Here is a 15,730-nt window from a genome sequence, read left to right on the forward strand (position 1 = left end):
TCGGATCGCTCCGAGCGGCGCCGCCGCCCAATGGGAGTGGCGGGGCGGGGCCGCCATGTTGGGAAGGTCGCGGGCGCCATGGCGGCCCCGCCTGTCCGCCCGGGCTCCCGGCCCGTCCCTGCCGCGGCCTTGGGGACAGCTCCGGATCGCTCCGTGCCCTCGGGAACGGCCGCCGGCCCAGCCCCAAACTGTGAATTGCAGTCGCTGCGGGGAAAGGCGGCAGGAAAGCCCCGCCGGTGCCGCTGGCCAGGCCCCAGAGAGGCCGGGACAAGGCCCGGCTGTGTGAGGAGCTCCGGGGCACAGGGGAAACCGCCGGCTGCAACCCATTAACTCAAATATTTGTCCTAATGTGCAGAACTTCGCTGTCCCTCCGCTGGTTCAGTGTTTACACAGCTGGCTAAAAACACCCAGAAGGTTCCTGCCCTTTGCCTGGTAAAACACGAAAGGATTTTCTGCGAACTTCACCAAATCCGAGGTGGTTTTTGCTCATTCCACAGCAAAGCAGGTGCTGACAGACGCGGGAGTCCTTGGACACCTCCGACCCTTCTTCCACCTTCCTCCTCCTCACTGGAAAGGAACAGCACAGACCCACAGCTCCCCACTCCCACCGAGCACCCGGACCTTCCCTCTGCGAAATCCTCCCCTGCAAACACATCCACACCTGACAGGCCCCCACATTAACATTGGAGAATTCTAAAATTGAAGGCCATTTTATTGTCATACCAAATACCAAAATAAAAAGGCTTTGAATTCGGTACGTAAGAAAATCAAAGGTGGCACTGGCAGAGCATTTCCATGCTCCCGGGTATCAGCAGTGCCACAAATCTCTGCTCCTTTTGCTACAGAGTGGGTTTAAAGTTCAGCTCTTCATCTCAAGGTTAGAGAAACAGCACAACTTGCCTGCTAAAGAGACAGAGGAATGAAGGTTTACATGGAGAGACTGAGCCACTCTGGAACATTCAGGACATTTTAGAGTGAAGAAACTCAAATGAAGACACAACAATGGATTTTGGCTTGTGAAGACTGATACACTCTCAACTTTGCTTTTGTTTTTTTACTCTTACTACAACTTAACTAAATTACACTAATACTTTAGCAGTCAGGGTTTTAATTAAAAAAAAAAAATTATTAAGAGCTCTTTATCCCAAGCTATTGTCTTGCTGTGAAATCACACATACAAAAAAGCCTTTATAATACCACTTTGGCTTAGTAGGATCCTTTCATTAGTGAAAAATACTTGTGTAAAAGGAGGGGTTAGTTATTGATGGAAACCTCGAGTACGAACATAGAACAGTTTCAAGTGAGCTCATCCTCATGGCTAAACTTCTGCTCTTCCCTGTTATGATGTGCCTGCACAGACCTATTTATGAGTCAGGAATATTACAGCCTCCCTGGGGATGCTGTTGGGTCTGATGTAGGTCTGGAGATGGGACTTCCCTTAGCCCCTGTTTCCCAAGAAATACAAAGAGAATCAGTTTCTCCAGCAGAAACTGATGCTTCATTTCTATTTTGCATTTTCAAGCATCAACAGGGAAGAGAAAACTGCTGTAAAAGCCCTGGAGCCAGCAGCTGAGAGTCACCCAGCTCCCTCAGAGCAGCAGAGTGATGAAGGTTTGAACACTGAAGGGCGAGACCAGGGGCACTGGGGTGCAGGAATGTGGGGCACGAGCCTGTGAATGCACCAGGCTGCTCGCTGGCACCACCTCAGAAGAGGATGCTGGCCTCTAATTACATCAGCAATTAATCACCAGGCTCTGCTGCCAAATGCAGATGGATTGGGTAGGGAAAAAAATGTTCTCTCTAGGCCTGGACTTTTATCCTCCAATTCTGCATGTGTGGAAAACAATGCCCTGTTCCCTCCTTGCATCTGGGATGTGAGGAACTGATCAGCTCTCTGGAGGGGAAGATACATTCTGGAACATTGTTCTCACAGATAAAGGGGAATCCATCTTTGGGTAGTTCAGGAAGAGCTGCTCTTCTCTGCCCTGTGACCTTTCAGGATCATGGCTTGTCCTTGGCCAGTGGGAAATCTCCCTTCCTCGAGGTCCATTCCCAACCCCACAGGAGCTCAGCTCTGCTCACCTGCAGGTCCTTTTCTAGTCAGACACTGTAAACACTGAGATCCAGCTGCTCCCACAGAGCAGATAACAGACTGAAAAACTGTCTGGTCACTCCAGCAGCTCCTCCCCAGCAAGGCCTTTTGTAAAGTCAGGGTCCCTGAGACAAAAATTCTTTCCTTCCTGGTCTTCTGTGAAAATTTCCATCATTTCACTGAAAATCCCACTCAGCTCTGCACTCCAGGACGCTGCCCACACCCTCCCCCAGCAGCTGAGCTGCTGGGACAGCTCTCCTACAAAAACATGACAAAAGGAAAGCAAAGCCGAGTCAGGACACAGCGAATGAAGAGTTCGGGTCACTCCCTGCGTGACGTGGTCTAAGGCTTCGATCCCCCCGTGGGTGGGAACCTGCAGGACTCCAGCTGAGCCTCTGTCCTCGTGGGGTCACCTCCCGTGGGCTCAGCAGCCCCGAGCAGCCACTTGGATGTACTGTACAAAATCTAGCACCTTATCTTCAGAGGGGATTGAAATAAAGTACTTGGAATTTTCAGTAAGAAAAAAAAAAAACCAAACAAGTCGTAGCAGCAATTCCCCTCCCTCCAAAACCTCAACATTTCTTTACCTGCAACTGCTGTGAACCACCTCAATCCCAAATTAGGTTCCCACCCAGCTGATAGCCCTGACAGCCTCTCCCAAATCCTTGGTCTGGGTGACCAAGAGCCGGGGAGGTGCAGCTACAGAACATACCACCTCAGAAATGACCAGAAAACCCACCCCATAAATACCAAAGTCCTTGTATCTAATGGTCATATAAAAGATTGAAAGGATTAAATCTGATTCATCTCTTTCAGCACAGGAAAACTAAAAGGAATTTCCCAGTTCATTAGCTTTTTGATATAAAATGAATAGAAATCTTCCTCTTCAGTTGATGTTATGAAGTAGTTTTGTGTCCTCGCTGGCTCCTGCCCCGTCCTCCTCTTGGATTCCTTCTGCCAGTCCCTCTGCAGATTTGGTCTGGCTCCCTGCAGAGTCCATGAACATGTTGGGAATATCTTTGCCAAAGTAGATCTTGCTGTTGGCTGCGATTGCCTTGTACTTCATCAGCTGCAAGTACTCGGGAGTTAACTTGAGCTGCACGAGAGAAAACGGGTCACAACTGCTGGGGTCTGGGAAAAGGGAATTCCTGCTTAACACACGAGGCACAGCAGGCATGGCCAGCCCTCCCCAGGGAAAACACGGAGTGCCCAGAGCCAGGATCTCCTCCAGCAGGGCTGAGGGCAGCTCCAAATCCCAGTGACCAAACACGGAATGGAAAGGGGTGGGAGCAGCTGGGGAAACACTCAGCCCAAGCGTGCTGAGAGGCTCGAGAGCACGTCCCTCACTGCAGCCCCTGCAAGGAGAGCTATGGAGGAGGGAAATGTCCCTGGCTCTTTTCCAGGGAGCAGCTCCACCAGCGTGTCTGGGTGAGAGCAGCTCAGAGAGGACAAAACCCGGGCACAGCCAGCCCAGCCCTCTGCCCCTCCTCACTGACCACACGAACTGCAACTTCCTGCTGGGATGTCCTGGGAGTTTGCTGTAGGCAGGAACACGCTGGCAATTCTATCCATGTCCTTTTTCTGTTTCCAGGTTGGATTTTTTGTTGGTTTTACTTTGCAGTACTGAGGCTCTTCAGGGTGTCTGAGATCAGTTCTTTCCCTGTACTGTGGTTTATTCTGCCCCTGCCTGTCACCCTGGAGATCTCCCTGCTCTGCCTGCCAGCCTGAGACTGGAATGAAACCACATTTCTCATCACACCAGTGTGAAAGGGCAGCACTAAAGTGATATTCACAGAGAGCCACGGCCCCGTGAGCACCTGGCAGAGCAGAGATTTCACATACGCTTACACTGATCTGTCCAGAGAACAAAATGAACTTGCAAATAAGCAACTAATTGTTGACTAATTGTTTCAGATGAAAGTTTTGCTGAGAGGCGACGGCCTTGTTTTGCTTTTTGACTTAAACAAGGATCACTGCCTGCCCTTGTGCTGGTGTTTCCCTACGCCTGGAGCCTGGGCCCTGCTCTGAGGCACCACAAAGGAAAGCACAGTACCTTGTTGGCCTCAGCCACCTTCATGGCAGTGTAACACTCAGCGTCAGCTCTCGCCTTCTCTCGTGCAAGAAACGCAGCATCTGGAAGCAAACACATGCTCTGAGTCACATTTTCACCCCCAGCCACGTGAGCACTGTCTGCAGCTGGTAACTCTTCAGAAGGTGGCCAGTGCCACCTCTGAACTGCACAGGGAACAACCAAGGGAAGAGGGAACAAAACGGGAAACCAGAAATGGGAGCTCAATTTACAGCTAAATGGCTGCAGGACGAGAGCACTGAGAAGGGAATTGCATCTGCAAAGCTCCAAGAACTTCACAAACATCAGGGTTTGATTATTCCCACCACGTGGGCTGAGTTCAGCCTTTCTTCTCCAGCCAGGGCTGACTCTTGTGCTGAAAGGCAGCGACTGCTCTCCTGCAGTGTGGGATTCACCCCCAGCCCTGCCCAGGACGCCAGGAGCAGCCCAGCAGGCTCTCTGCAGACGAGGTCTGTGCTGTGGATGGGATTCCCAGATGGGATTTGGGATATGCACATGAAGGTTCTGGCACGCAGAGCAGGGGATTTTAACCTTTCCAGGCTCTGCCCCTTGCACAGATGCTGGAGAGCTTTTCTCTGCTGTATTAACAATTGCTCCAAGGCTCTGATGCTGTGGATCCTGAAATTCCTGACTCCTGGCACAGATACTTAAGGAACATTTCCCCTTTCTGTACTGCACTCCTTTTCCCCTCTGCCTCCGCATCCATCCAGTGCTAATGATGGGTATCAGGCCAGAAGGTTAAAGATAAAATGAGTGGAATCCTGCCCACCTCCTGCCACTCCTCCCAAGGCATGGAGCCACACAATTGCAACACGTCAGCCTGGGTCTGAGAGCTGCACAGCTGGATAAACCATTTGTTTAGTTCCCCTAGCAGGGAGGCCTGGGAGCTGCTGCACTTAAAGATCCTGTGAACAGCTGGATGGTCTGGCCCACAACTTCCTCTCTTGGCTATAAGGAGAGGTTGGTCCCAGTCAGATACCAGGAAAAAAGGAGCAGGCAGGAATCCTCTGCCAGCACAGACCCAGACCGAGGGCTGACACAGTTATAAGAAATAAATCCCATTGTATTTCTGCAAAGAACTTCTAAATGAGAAGCTGCTGACCTGTAAAACTCTTAATTGCTCCTCAGTGGCTTCTGCAAAGCTTGTCAGGGCCTCTAATACATGTAAGGGGAGGAAAGGCCTTGCCACTCCCAAGCTGGAATGGCAGAGCCCTCTCCACACCCTGGAGTTTCTCTGACAAAGCACTTTATCAGAGCGGTGAGGGAACATCTCCTTAAGTTCAAACTGCTACAAAGATCACCTTGGGAAAGGGAGTTTCAAGAAGCACAGCCTGCAAAGGAATTCCTGTTCTTGCCTGTGGTCAGGAACTCTACCCCTGTGAACATCAGCCTGGACTGAAGAACAGTCAACACATGCTTCAAGAACTCCTTGGTGAACTGCTTCAGGATTTACTTACTGCAAAGCTGACCCCCCACTCACCTTCAATCTCTGAAATTCGCTTCTCTGTTTCCTTTTCCATCACTTTCTGTCCATAAGTTATTTCAGCAACTTGTGCAATCTTTTCTGCCTCTGAAATGAAAACAAGAACACGCCCACACTGTCATCACACATCTTCTTAACACCAGCAGCAGCCCCACCCTGGAAAATCCTCACTCATCACCTGCTTCAGGTGGAAATGAACGGTGGGAAAAATTTCCAGCCCACAGAGAACAAAGCTGGAACCCACCTGAAAAACTCCCGAGTTTCTCTGGGAAGGTTTCAGATCAGAGAAGGTCCCAGAGTGAACGGGGTGCATCCCTCCCTCCCTCCCTGGGGTCTCTTTGCTGCCCGTCCCCCCGTGCCCTCTCCCAGCCCAGCCCCACAGACCGATCAGAGCTTTCTTCCTCTCTGTCTCTGCCTCCTTCTCCACCACCTTCTGCTTCTGCGCCGCTATCAGCAGCTTTGTCTTCTCACTCTCCCTGGGGAGCAGGAAAAACCAGTTAAAACCAGGAGCTCACTGGTGTGGGACTCACAGCACATCCCCAGCACGAGCTGCTGGCTCTCCCCTCCTTCCAGCACGTGTCCAGGGCAGGTGGGATCAGCAATGTCAGGGCAGGCACCTGCACAGAGCTCTGTGCCTAAATCAAAGCATCCTTTCCTCCCCTCCAACGCAGGAAGATTTCCCTGTCACACAGTCCCTGCAGGCTGCCCTGCTGCCTTTTCTGCTTTACTGGTTTTTACTTACATTCATGAGTTTTTAAAGTGAACATCAATAAAAGCTCTGCTCCTGCTCCCAGTCAGGGAAGAGACCCTGGAACTGAGTCTCTCAACACGTCCTGCTGTGTTTATGGCAGCAGAGCACAGGCTGATTTGGGCACGCAGGATTTCCCACAAGCCCAGAAGGTGACACGCAGAGCTGGGGGAGCAGAGTGGATGAGAGGGAGCAGAGTGCTGGCAGCTGGCTCAGGGCACTGCGGAGGGATCAGCACATCAAGTGCTGTCAAAGGGAGTTATTTCAAAGCTTTGCAAGTCTTCAGCTTGTTGAATCAACAGTTTCTCCATCCCAGTCAAACAAGAGGATTAGTGGTGAAATCCATCCCTCTGCCACTCAGCCTCAGCCTGGGAGGGCTCTGGAACAGGGAAGGAGCCCCAGGGCAAACCACCCCTGTGCTCCAGGGCTCCAGTGAGGGCCCTGCCAGTGCTCAGAGCTGTCCTGAGGGCAGCAGGAGGCTGAGGGCACCACGATGCCCTAACCCCAAGTCCATCTGCCCTTCTGGGTCCTTTTGGGAACACACAGGCGCTTACATGAGCTCGTAATTCCTCCGGATCGTTTCAGGGATGTTTGGCTTCGTAACTCGAACTGCCTGCAGAGAGAGACACACAGGAGAACCTGGGCCAGCAGCCCAGTGGCCCCTGGGGCTGCAGGGGACTGGGGGTGACACTCGGAGCATCCTCTGCCACCAGAGCTGCACAGACTGTGACCAGCCCCAAAACCCACAGAGAAGCAGCACTGAAAGGTCTCTTGATGTAACCTGGGCAAAGCAGCACCCAGAGAACTCCAGGAGAAACTCAACACACCAAAACTGAGGGGGCAGGAAGGACACTGTTCCCACTCCCCAGGTTAAATGGAATCTGTGCTGTAAAGCAATTTTCTAAACAAATCTGTTTCTTGTTTCCTTTCAGCCCTTTCCCCTCTTCACAATCTGCCCCTTCAATATCTCAATCACATCCTGATTACCTGTATAATTAATCCAGGGGCCATCGTGGTTAGGTCTTGCTGCAAGGCCAGTTTAAGGTTTTCATCAATTTGATCTGATTGGGGAGAAAAGAAAAGGGAATGAGACATCCCCCCAGGCAGTTTGCTGTCAGCACCCAGAGTGAGCGGGGATGGCTCACGTTTCTTATTCCTGGAAAGCACAAATGGGAGCTGGGTGAAGAAGTGCTGGGCTGACCCCGAGACAGGCTCCCAGCAATGGGGCACACCACAGGAACGTGGCAGGCATGAAAGGAAACCCTGCAGCTTCCCATGACCTGCAGTGTGGAACCTTCCTGAGGCAGATAGAGCATCTTCACAAGCAGGAGGCTGTGCTCTGACCCCTTCCCCACTGAACTCCCCCTCTGGATCCTGGAGTGACAAGATAAATCCTGATTTTGACCTGCACCTGTGCCAGCAGGACACGAAGCAAATGGAAAGGCAGGGATGGGAAATGGCAGCACCAGTTACTTCAACAGGCTGCAAAAATCATCAGTAATGTCTCTTTGGCTCAAGGAGTCCCAGAACTCCAGCATAGCTGAGGATTTCAAAAGGAAACACAACCTAAAACCCTGCTCTGATGAAAGCTCCAAGGAGGGCAGTGCTTCCAGCTGGGGCCTGCTGGGAAGTGCAGAGGGAAAATCAAACAGTAACAGCCTTAAGAGGGATCACATCACACTCCTGGACTGTTTGCTTTGGTCCCAGTTTCCTATCTGGAACTCAAACTCCTAAGGAAGCCCAGCCAGGAGTTTGGGACGCAGCTGCTATCAGTTCCCTGCACTTGCTGGCAGATGTGGGGGCAGAGGGTGACCTGAGGCCGCTCAGAGGGGCTGTGCCCCACTGCAGACCTGAGCCAGACCCAGGCAGCTCAGCCCAGGGCTCCCAGGGAGTTTGCACAAGTTCCTTCTGTGCAGAGCGGGACCTTTCAGCCTATTTCAAGCAGCAGCTGCCAACATCTGGAGCCTCCATGGGCCAGGAACCCGCCCAGGCACCAGCAGGAGCTGGGAACTGGAACTGGGGGGGATCTGAGCCCCAGGCCCGCAGCTGGTGTGGGAAGGGGAGCCTTGGAGAGCCTGGAGAGAGCACAGGAGCCTGCAAGCAGCCTGTGCTCGCCCTGGCACAAAGCCTGTCCTGCTGGGCCCCCAGCAGCCCCGTGCCCACCGTGCTGGCAGCCCAGAGCCACAACAAAGCACTCGGCACTGGCAGCTGCTGGGCCAAGCCCACCAGGAAAGCACAGCTTCTGCTCAGCCTCTCCTGCCCTCTGCCTCCCTGGTGGCCCCTGCCAGCACTCCTGGCTCGTGGCACTGCAGCCTCAAAGCTCAGCCAGCCTTGGGCCAGGGGTGCCTGCTCAGAGTTTCTGTGACAGCAGAAAATAGTCACTTTGTGTGACCACAGCCCTGTGACCCATCCAATCCACCACAGAATTCCTCTGCCTTCCCTAAAGGGAGGCTGCCTGGGCTGGCAGCGTGTTGTCAGCACACATTGCAGCAGTCAGCTCCAAAAGATACCAGGATAAAGGCTGGCAGCTGGCTACCAGCCCCAGCTCCACGGGGATTAATGGCTAACAGCCACCAGCCAGCAGCAGCTCACCAAACAGCTCGATGTACACCTCCTGCAGTGTGTGCACGCTGCAGAACTGGTTCAGCTCGTGGTGGATCTTGTTGAAGATGAGAGCCTTGTCGTAGTCAGCCGTGTAGTTCTTGACGATGTCGTACACTGGGAGAGGAGAGCAGAGAGCAGAGGCTGGAGCAGGGACAGGAGGCTGAGCACTCAGGGAGAGCCCTGGAGCTCGGCCTCAGGGCAAGATGAACTGAGGGACCCCCCTGCCCTCAAACCTGCTCAGGGCAGGTTTGTTTACTGCTGCTATTTTGTGGCACTCTGTGCCATGTCTGCCCCTGCCCTGCGAACAGGAGGGTGTGAAGCACCCCCAGGCTGTGCTGGGGCTGCACACACACACACACACACCCACACACATCTCCCTGCCCAGCCAGGCACTCCCAGGCTAAAACCCAAAGGATTTGGGTAAAGGCTGCCCAGGTGGCTCTCCCTGGGCTGCCCTGCTCACAGACCCTGCACCCTCCGTGACTCCAAGGTGCTGCACAAAGCTCAGGGGCTGGGATAACGCAGGTGATACAAGCAGGAGACAATCCACACCCCAAATTCCCAGGGCAGGGGTCAGAGGTGACAGCCAGGGCTCTGCCAGGTGCTGGGGGCACACCTGAGGGACAGCCCAGCTCCCTCCCCGGCCCCACACCTCCCTCCCTGCAGCACGGCCCCGGGGCACAGCTGGGACTCACCCGCGCTCTGGATGAGGAAATTCACCACCTCGATCCTGTCGAAATAAATCATCACTCCCCCGCTGCAAAGGGAGAAAACACAAAATGATCCTTGCAGGAGGGGACTGTCCCCTCCGGTGGGACCACCCGGGGCTGCAGAGCGGTTCGGTCTCTGAGGAGTCTCGGGACGAAGGGGAAGAGCGAACTCCTCACCTGGTGCCGCACGGGACATTCTTCACCTCGTCCGTCTGCAGCGTGGTCTGCAGGGGATTGAAGGAAAGAGGCTTAAGAGAGGGATTTCCCCGGCACAAACCCCACCGAGCGTGGCGAGAGCCGCCTCTGCCCGGTACCGGTACCGGCACCGACCGCCGGGCTCCCCCGGTGCCCGCCCCGCCCGGGCCCGGGCCCAGCAGCACCTGCACTGACTTGTAGGACGTGATGAAGGGCAGCATGAGGTGGAAACCGGGCCCGCTGGTGGAGGTCAGCAACGCGCCGCCGCTGCGGAGGGAACGGGAGGAGGACAGAGAGAGAGAGAAGGGTCACGGTGAGCGGCGGCGGCGGCTGGCCCGCTCCCCGCAGGAGGCCCCCCGGGCTGTCTCACCGGTAGTAGACGCCGATGTGCCCCTCGTCGATCTTGTGCACGGCCGAGAGCAGCGCGGCGGCCGCCACGCCGAGGGCGAGCGCGGCGATGGCGCCGAGCTGGGCCATGCCCGGCACCGGCGGCGGCACCGGCGGCGCGCCACTGACGTCATCACCGCGCGCCCGCGCCGCCGCCGCCAGGGGGCGATGGAGGAGCGGGGATGTGGCGCCGGAGGCCGCGGGTTCGAGACCCGCCCGCGCCCACCGCGGGTCGGGGTGCGGAGCCCCCGGGCCTCTCCCCGCCCGGGAGGGGCACAGAATGTCAGATTGGGAAGCGAGACTCGTCCCGCTGCAGCCCTGCCACGGGCCGGGATATTCCCGTTTCCATATCCCACTTTCCCACAGAAGGTCTCCGCTGGAAAGGCTCACGGGGTGATCCAGTCCAGCTCCTGGGCCTGCACACACCCCAACAACCCCTCCGTGTCCCTGAGGGCACCAAATGTCCTGACAAGGAGCCTGCATTCCCCTCTGGCAATTACTGTTCTCAGCCAGAACATTTTTATTGCACATTTATATCGCCCCCACACGGACCCCGCTGCTCGCCGGGCCTGCTTTGGGCAACCTCAGGAAATGGGACGGGCCAGAAAACAGAACCATCCAGCTCTGTGATCCTGGAAAGGGCCTTAAATCCACGGATAAAACGTCAGGAAGGGAGAACGAGTTGATCTTTACTTGTGATACATCTCCGAGGTTATACATAACAACCCTGTCAGGAGGGTTCAGTGCCATTTAGGAATAAGGAATGAAATATCCACGATATTTGTCAATCCAAATTTTACAGCTCTTAAAGAAGCGCAAAAGGGCGCCAGAGATGAAAAACACCCTGTAGTTGGTGTTTTTTTAAAGGAGGTTGCCCAGATTTAAGGCCTTGATAAAATGTATTAAATCTTTAAGGGTTTTAATGAATCTAGTATGTGTTTCATAAATCACAAGCCTCTGCTCAGCCCCTCTCAGTTTAATAAGGGTAAACTAGGAAATTGCTCTGAGCTGGAGCAAAATGCATCCATGGAATATTGAAAAGTAATAGGTTTTTAAATGTGGGGTGTTCTGGCTCACAGGAGAGGTTTTGCTTCATAACAGCGGCACTATATCACTGCCCTGAGCGGGAAACCAGCTGTGGCCACGTGTTTAACAGCATCAAGATGTGAACCAGCACAAAGGTAAATATTATTTGTAATAATCCTAAAAAAAAAAAATGAAAGCCAAAAAAAATCATTACCGCTGGACTCGAGGCCAGGAACATTCAGCGGTGTCTGTGCCACGGCTCTTGGGGTTTTAACAGGGCTGTTTGTAGGAATAAATGGTTTATTGCATCCAGTTCTCTCCAGCTTCTTCATCCCTACCTCATCCCCCTGCCCTTGTAAAAATATCCTGTGGGGTTTTCTGTGGAGTTCAGTGAGACCATCTGGGGGTCTCTGGGTGCTCGTAGCTCCAGACTCGTGGGGATGGAGCTGGGATGGGACCCAGGCAGACCCTGGGTGGGATGAGGGCAGAGCTGGGATGGCCGTGGGCACATTTGGGATAGCCATGGACACAGCTGGGATGGCCATGGGCACAGCTGGGCTGGCTGTGGGCACAGCTGAGATGGCCTGGGCACAGCTGGGATAGCCTGGGCAGCCCCAGTGGGACAGGCCCAGCTCCATCCTGGCAGGCCCAGCTCAGTCTTGGCACAGCTGGCTCAGGCCCGGCTCGGTCCCGGCAGGCCCGGCGCAAGGCGCGGTGTGAAGCCTGTCTGCCCTTGTTAGCTGTCAGCAGTAACAATGCCGGGCTGGCAATAAAGGCAATTCCGAGGCTGTTGGCCATTAATCACCGCCTGACAGCTGGGAATGGGGCTGGAAAAACTCTGTCCCCACGCTCATGCTTTGGCGTTTAAGGTTACCTGTGCAGCTGGAGTGGGGGGTGGAAAGCTCTGCACGCCAGTCCTGCCCCAACCCCACTCCTGTCTCCATCTCCATTTCTACCCTGTCCCGGACCCCATCCCAAATTCTGCCTCCATCTCTAGATCCACCCCCTTTGTATCCCCGTCCCATCGATCCCATCCCATCCTGACCCATCCCATGGATCCCATCCCATCCCCGCTGTCCCCCAGCTGAAACCCGAAGCAGCAGTGGAGCCCAGGAAGGGAAATCCCTGGAAGGAGCTGGGAGGCCGGGGGTGCTTGGCTGGGCCCCTTCCTGCTCTGCTCTGGCCCCGGCTCTGGCAGGGCAGGGCAGGGCAGGGGCTGTGTGGGGGAACGCTTCCCCACTTCTGTCCATTGAATGTTCTCTGCTGATTCCAGGGCAGAGCTGTGTTTGAGAGTGTCGGGGCTCGTTCCGTGTCAGCTCTAACAATGCAGCTCTTGGCAGCTCGGGCAGCTCCGTGGCGTTGGCCATTAATCATCCCCTGACAGTCCGGAGCTCACACGTGCTCCTGGTGCCCCCTCCCCACGGCCGGTGGGGCAGGGGGGCTTCCTCCACCTTGGGCCCACCCAAACCCGTGAGCTGAGGGTCCTGGACCCACGTCCCCTCGAAAGGGGCGTGTGGGGCGGGCGGAGAGTGGGGAGACATTCCTGCCCTTGCCGGGGGGCAACCAAGCTCCCAGGGAACAGCCCCTGGGAGGAGGCTCTTGGGAAAGCGCTACAGCATTCCCAGCCTTCTCCTGCCCACCACCACCCCCTCGCTCCCCTCGCCCTGGGCAGGAGCTGGGTCTGTCCTGGGGGAGGTGATCCCGCTGGGAATCAGTTCCCAGCACAGGAGGGGAGCTCTCCCCGAGGCTTCTCTCCGCGCCCCTCGTTGTCCCGCAGGCGCCAGCCCCGTGGCCGGGTGCCAGCGTGCCAGGTCATCCCCCAGTAAATAAAGGAGCAATGTGTTTCCAGCCCCCCAATGCTGTTTTCTAAAGGGAAATGATTAATGGTGCTTGGAAACCACAATTCATCCCGGGAAAGAAAGTAGATTTACCCGAAACATGCGTGAGAATTAGTGCTGGGATGGGCTCCTGGGGCAGAGGGGGGAAGCTAATGGCAAACAGAGCCCGTCTGTGCGCAGGGGGAGGGAATGGCCTGCCAAAAACACGGGCTGGAGGAGCTGGGATGGAGCTCCAGGAGGAGGAGAGTGGCCATCACAGCCAGGTCCCCTCCCCAGCTGGGAACTCGGTCACTCCTTCCCTGCCCCACAGTGAGATGTCACAGTGGAGAAGGGAATTCTCCTCTCACGTGTGTCCCAACAGCACAGCAAAGGATGGATGGTGCTGATGGCACCAACACTCACCTCTCCCAGAAGTCCAGGGGACACCTGGGACAAGCAGGAGTAGCACCAGAAGCCACGAAGCTTGGGCCTGTAAATGCCAAATGCTTCCAAAATGTCTGTTTGAAGCTCAGGGAATGCTCTCACCTTGCTCCTGCTGGGGGGATCCACTGGGGTAACTGGGACGGGCTGGGGTGCACCACAGCACCATGGAGCCTTCCAGGTGCTTCATTCCTGGCAGCAGGAAACCTCCGAGAAGGGGAAAACACAGTTTTCCTCCATGAGGGTGGGAGGGAGGCAGCTGTGGCAGTCCCGGCCTGGAGCGTGGGAGCTGCAGCATCATCCTGCTGAGCTTCCAAGTTCATGGAAAAGGTTTTCAGGCACAAATCCTGACCTGGTTCTAAACTGCCGTGCTCTTCTCTGCCCAGGAGAGCAGCAAGGGAGAGGAGCAGCAACAGGTGACATGAATTTATCACCTGAATCCAGCGATAACCCCAAGATCCTGCCTTTACCTCAGCTCTGGATCAAGGCAGCAGCTGGCTCCACGCAGGTCATGTCCTATGGGCAGCGTGGAGGAGCTTGGACAGGGCTCTAGGACAGAGATTTATCTGTGGGATTCCAGGAAGGGCTGGGGAAACCTCAGTGAGGTGCTGACGCCCAGGTCAGGAGTCATCCCTGGCTCGGTGATATATTTAGAGCGGGATAATGTAAGTGACAGGAGGGAAAAAAAATTTTAAAAGTCCGTGGAGGAGGTGCAGATCCGTCCCCTTGGCTGGGAGTTACTGGATGATCCGAGCCAGGGAACAGATAGTTGGATTTCCCTTATTTCTCCCTTCAAATAAATCACAGCTCCAGAGGCCTTTAAACTCTGCAACATGATCTGTTCCAATAAGGAAGGGAATGAAAGGCTGCGTCTCTCTGGAAGCCTTCAGAGCCATAAATCTCCTATGTACAAACACAGACCAGATTTCCAAGTGCATTTATTTTATTGTATTGTTTTAACAGAAAAATCAAACTGCAATAAACTCCGTCCCTCATTAGCTGTCTCCATATCCAGGCCAAATGTTGCTAACGAATAAAATCAGGACAAAGGAATGTGGACGTGGGTCCAAGGCCTGGCCGGGCGCTGACCCCCCAAAAGGCATTTCCCTCTGAGCCTCTCAGAGGTGTGGGATGAGGGGAGCCAAGGGGGTGGTTCCTGCACTGCCCACTGCTGCAGCTCTGCTGGGGCTGTCACCCCAAATCCAGCACCCTGCCATGGACCTGGCACCCCCACCATGGACCTGGCACCCCCACCATGGACCTGGCACCCCTGCCATGGACCTGGCACCCCTGCCATGGACCTGGCACCCCCACCATGGACCTGGGGCACCCCTGCCATGGACCTGGGGCACCCCCACCATGGACCTGGCACCCCTGCCATGGACCTGGGGCACCCCCACCATGGACCTGGCACCCCCGCCATGGACCTGGCACCCCTGCCATGGACCTGGCACCCCCACCATGGACCTGGGGCACCCCCGCCATGGACCTGGGGCACCCCCACCATGGACCTGGGGCATGCCTGCCATGGACCTGGCACCCCCACCATGGACCTGGCACCCCCGCCATGGACCTGGGGCACCCCTGCCATGGACCTGGCACCCCTGCCATGGACCTGGGTCACCCCCGCCATGGACCTGGGGCACCCCTGCCATGGACCTGGCACCCCCACCATGGACCTGGGTCACCCCTGCCATGGACCTGGGGCACCCCCGCCATGGACCTGGCACCCCCGCCATGGACCTGGGGCACCCCTGCCATGGACCTGGCACCCCCGCCATGGACCTGGGGCACCCCTGCCATGGACCTGGGGCACCCCTGCCATGGACCTGGGGCACCCCTGCCATGGACCTGGCACCCCCACCATGGACCTGGCACCCCCGCCATGGACCTGGCACCCCTGCCATGGACCTGGCACCCCCACCATGGACCTGGGGCACCCCTGCCATGGACCTGGCACCCCTGCCATGGACCTGGCACCCCCACCATGGACCTGGCACCCCCACCATGGACCTGGGGCACCCCTGCCATGGACCTGGCACCCCCGCCATGGACCTGGCACCCCCATCATGGACCTGGGGCACCGCCACCATGGACCTGGCACCCCTGCCATGGACCTGGCACCCCTGCCAGGCCCC

At 55.9% G+C, this 15,730-nt stretch overlaps 1 protein-coding gene and 1 long non-coding RNA gene across 2 annotated transcripts; both read right to left on the bottom strand.

The window, feature by feature from the left end:
- Positions 1-691: 691 nt before the first annotated feature.
- Positions 692-10,452, bottom strand: ERLIN2 (ER lipid raft associated 2). Its single transcript, XM_030290168.4, has 11 exons — positions 10,292-10,452; positions 10,107-10,188; positions 9,904-9,950; positions 9,712-9,773; positions 9,005-9,130; positions 7,400-7,473; positions 6,967-7,025; positions 6,049-6,140; positions 5,662-5,751; positions 4,146-4,225; positions 692-3,188 (listed from the first exon to the last, which is right to left on the bottom strand). Exons 1-11 carry the CDS (start codon positions 10,396-10,398, stop codon positions 2,979-2,981), a joined length of 1,029 nt encoding a protein of 342 aa, XP_030146028.1. The 5' UTR covers positions 10,399-10,452; the 3' UTR covers positions 692-2,978.
- A 4,065-nt stretch (positions 10,453-14,517) lies between these two features.
- On the bottom strand, positions 14,518-15,335 carry LOC121471029 (uncharacterized). Its single transcript, XR_012051746.1, has 2 exons — positions 14,874-15,335; positions 14,518-14,813 (listed from the first exon to the last, which is right to left on the bottom strand). It is a non-coding gene; the product is annotated as an uncharacterized lncRNA (long non-coding RNA).
- Positions 15,336-15,730: the final 395 nt, after the last annotated feature.

Source organism: Taeniopygia guttata, chromosome 22 (genome assembly GCF_048771995.1).
Source record: "Taeniopygia guttata chromosome 22, bTaeGut7.mat, whole genome shotgun sequence".
Classification (NCBI taxonomy): Eukaryota; Metazoa; Chordata; class Aves; order Passeriformes; family Estrildidae; genus Taeniopygia; species Taeniopygia guttata.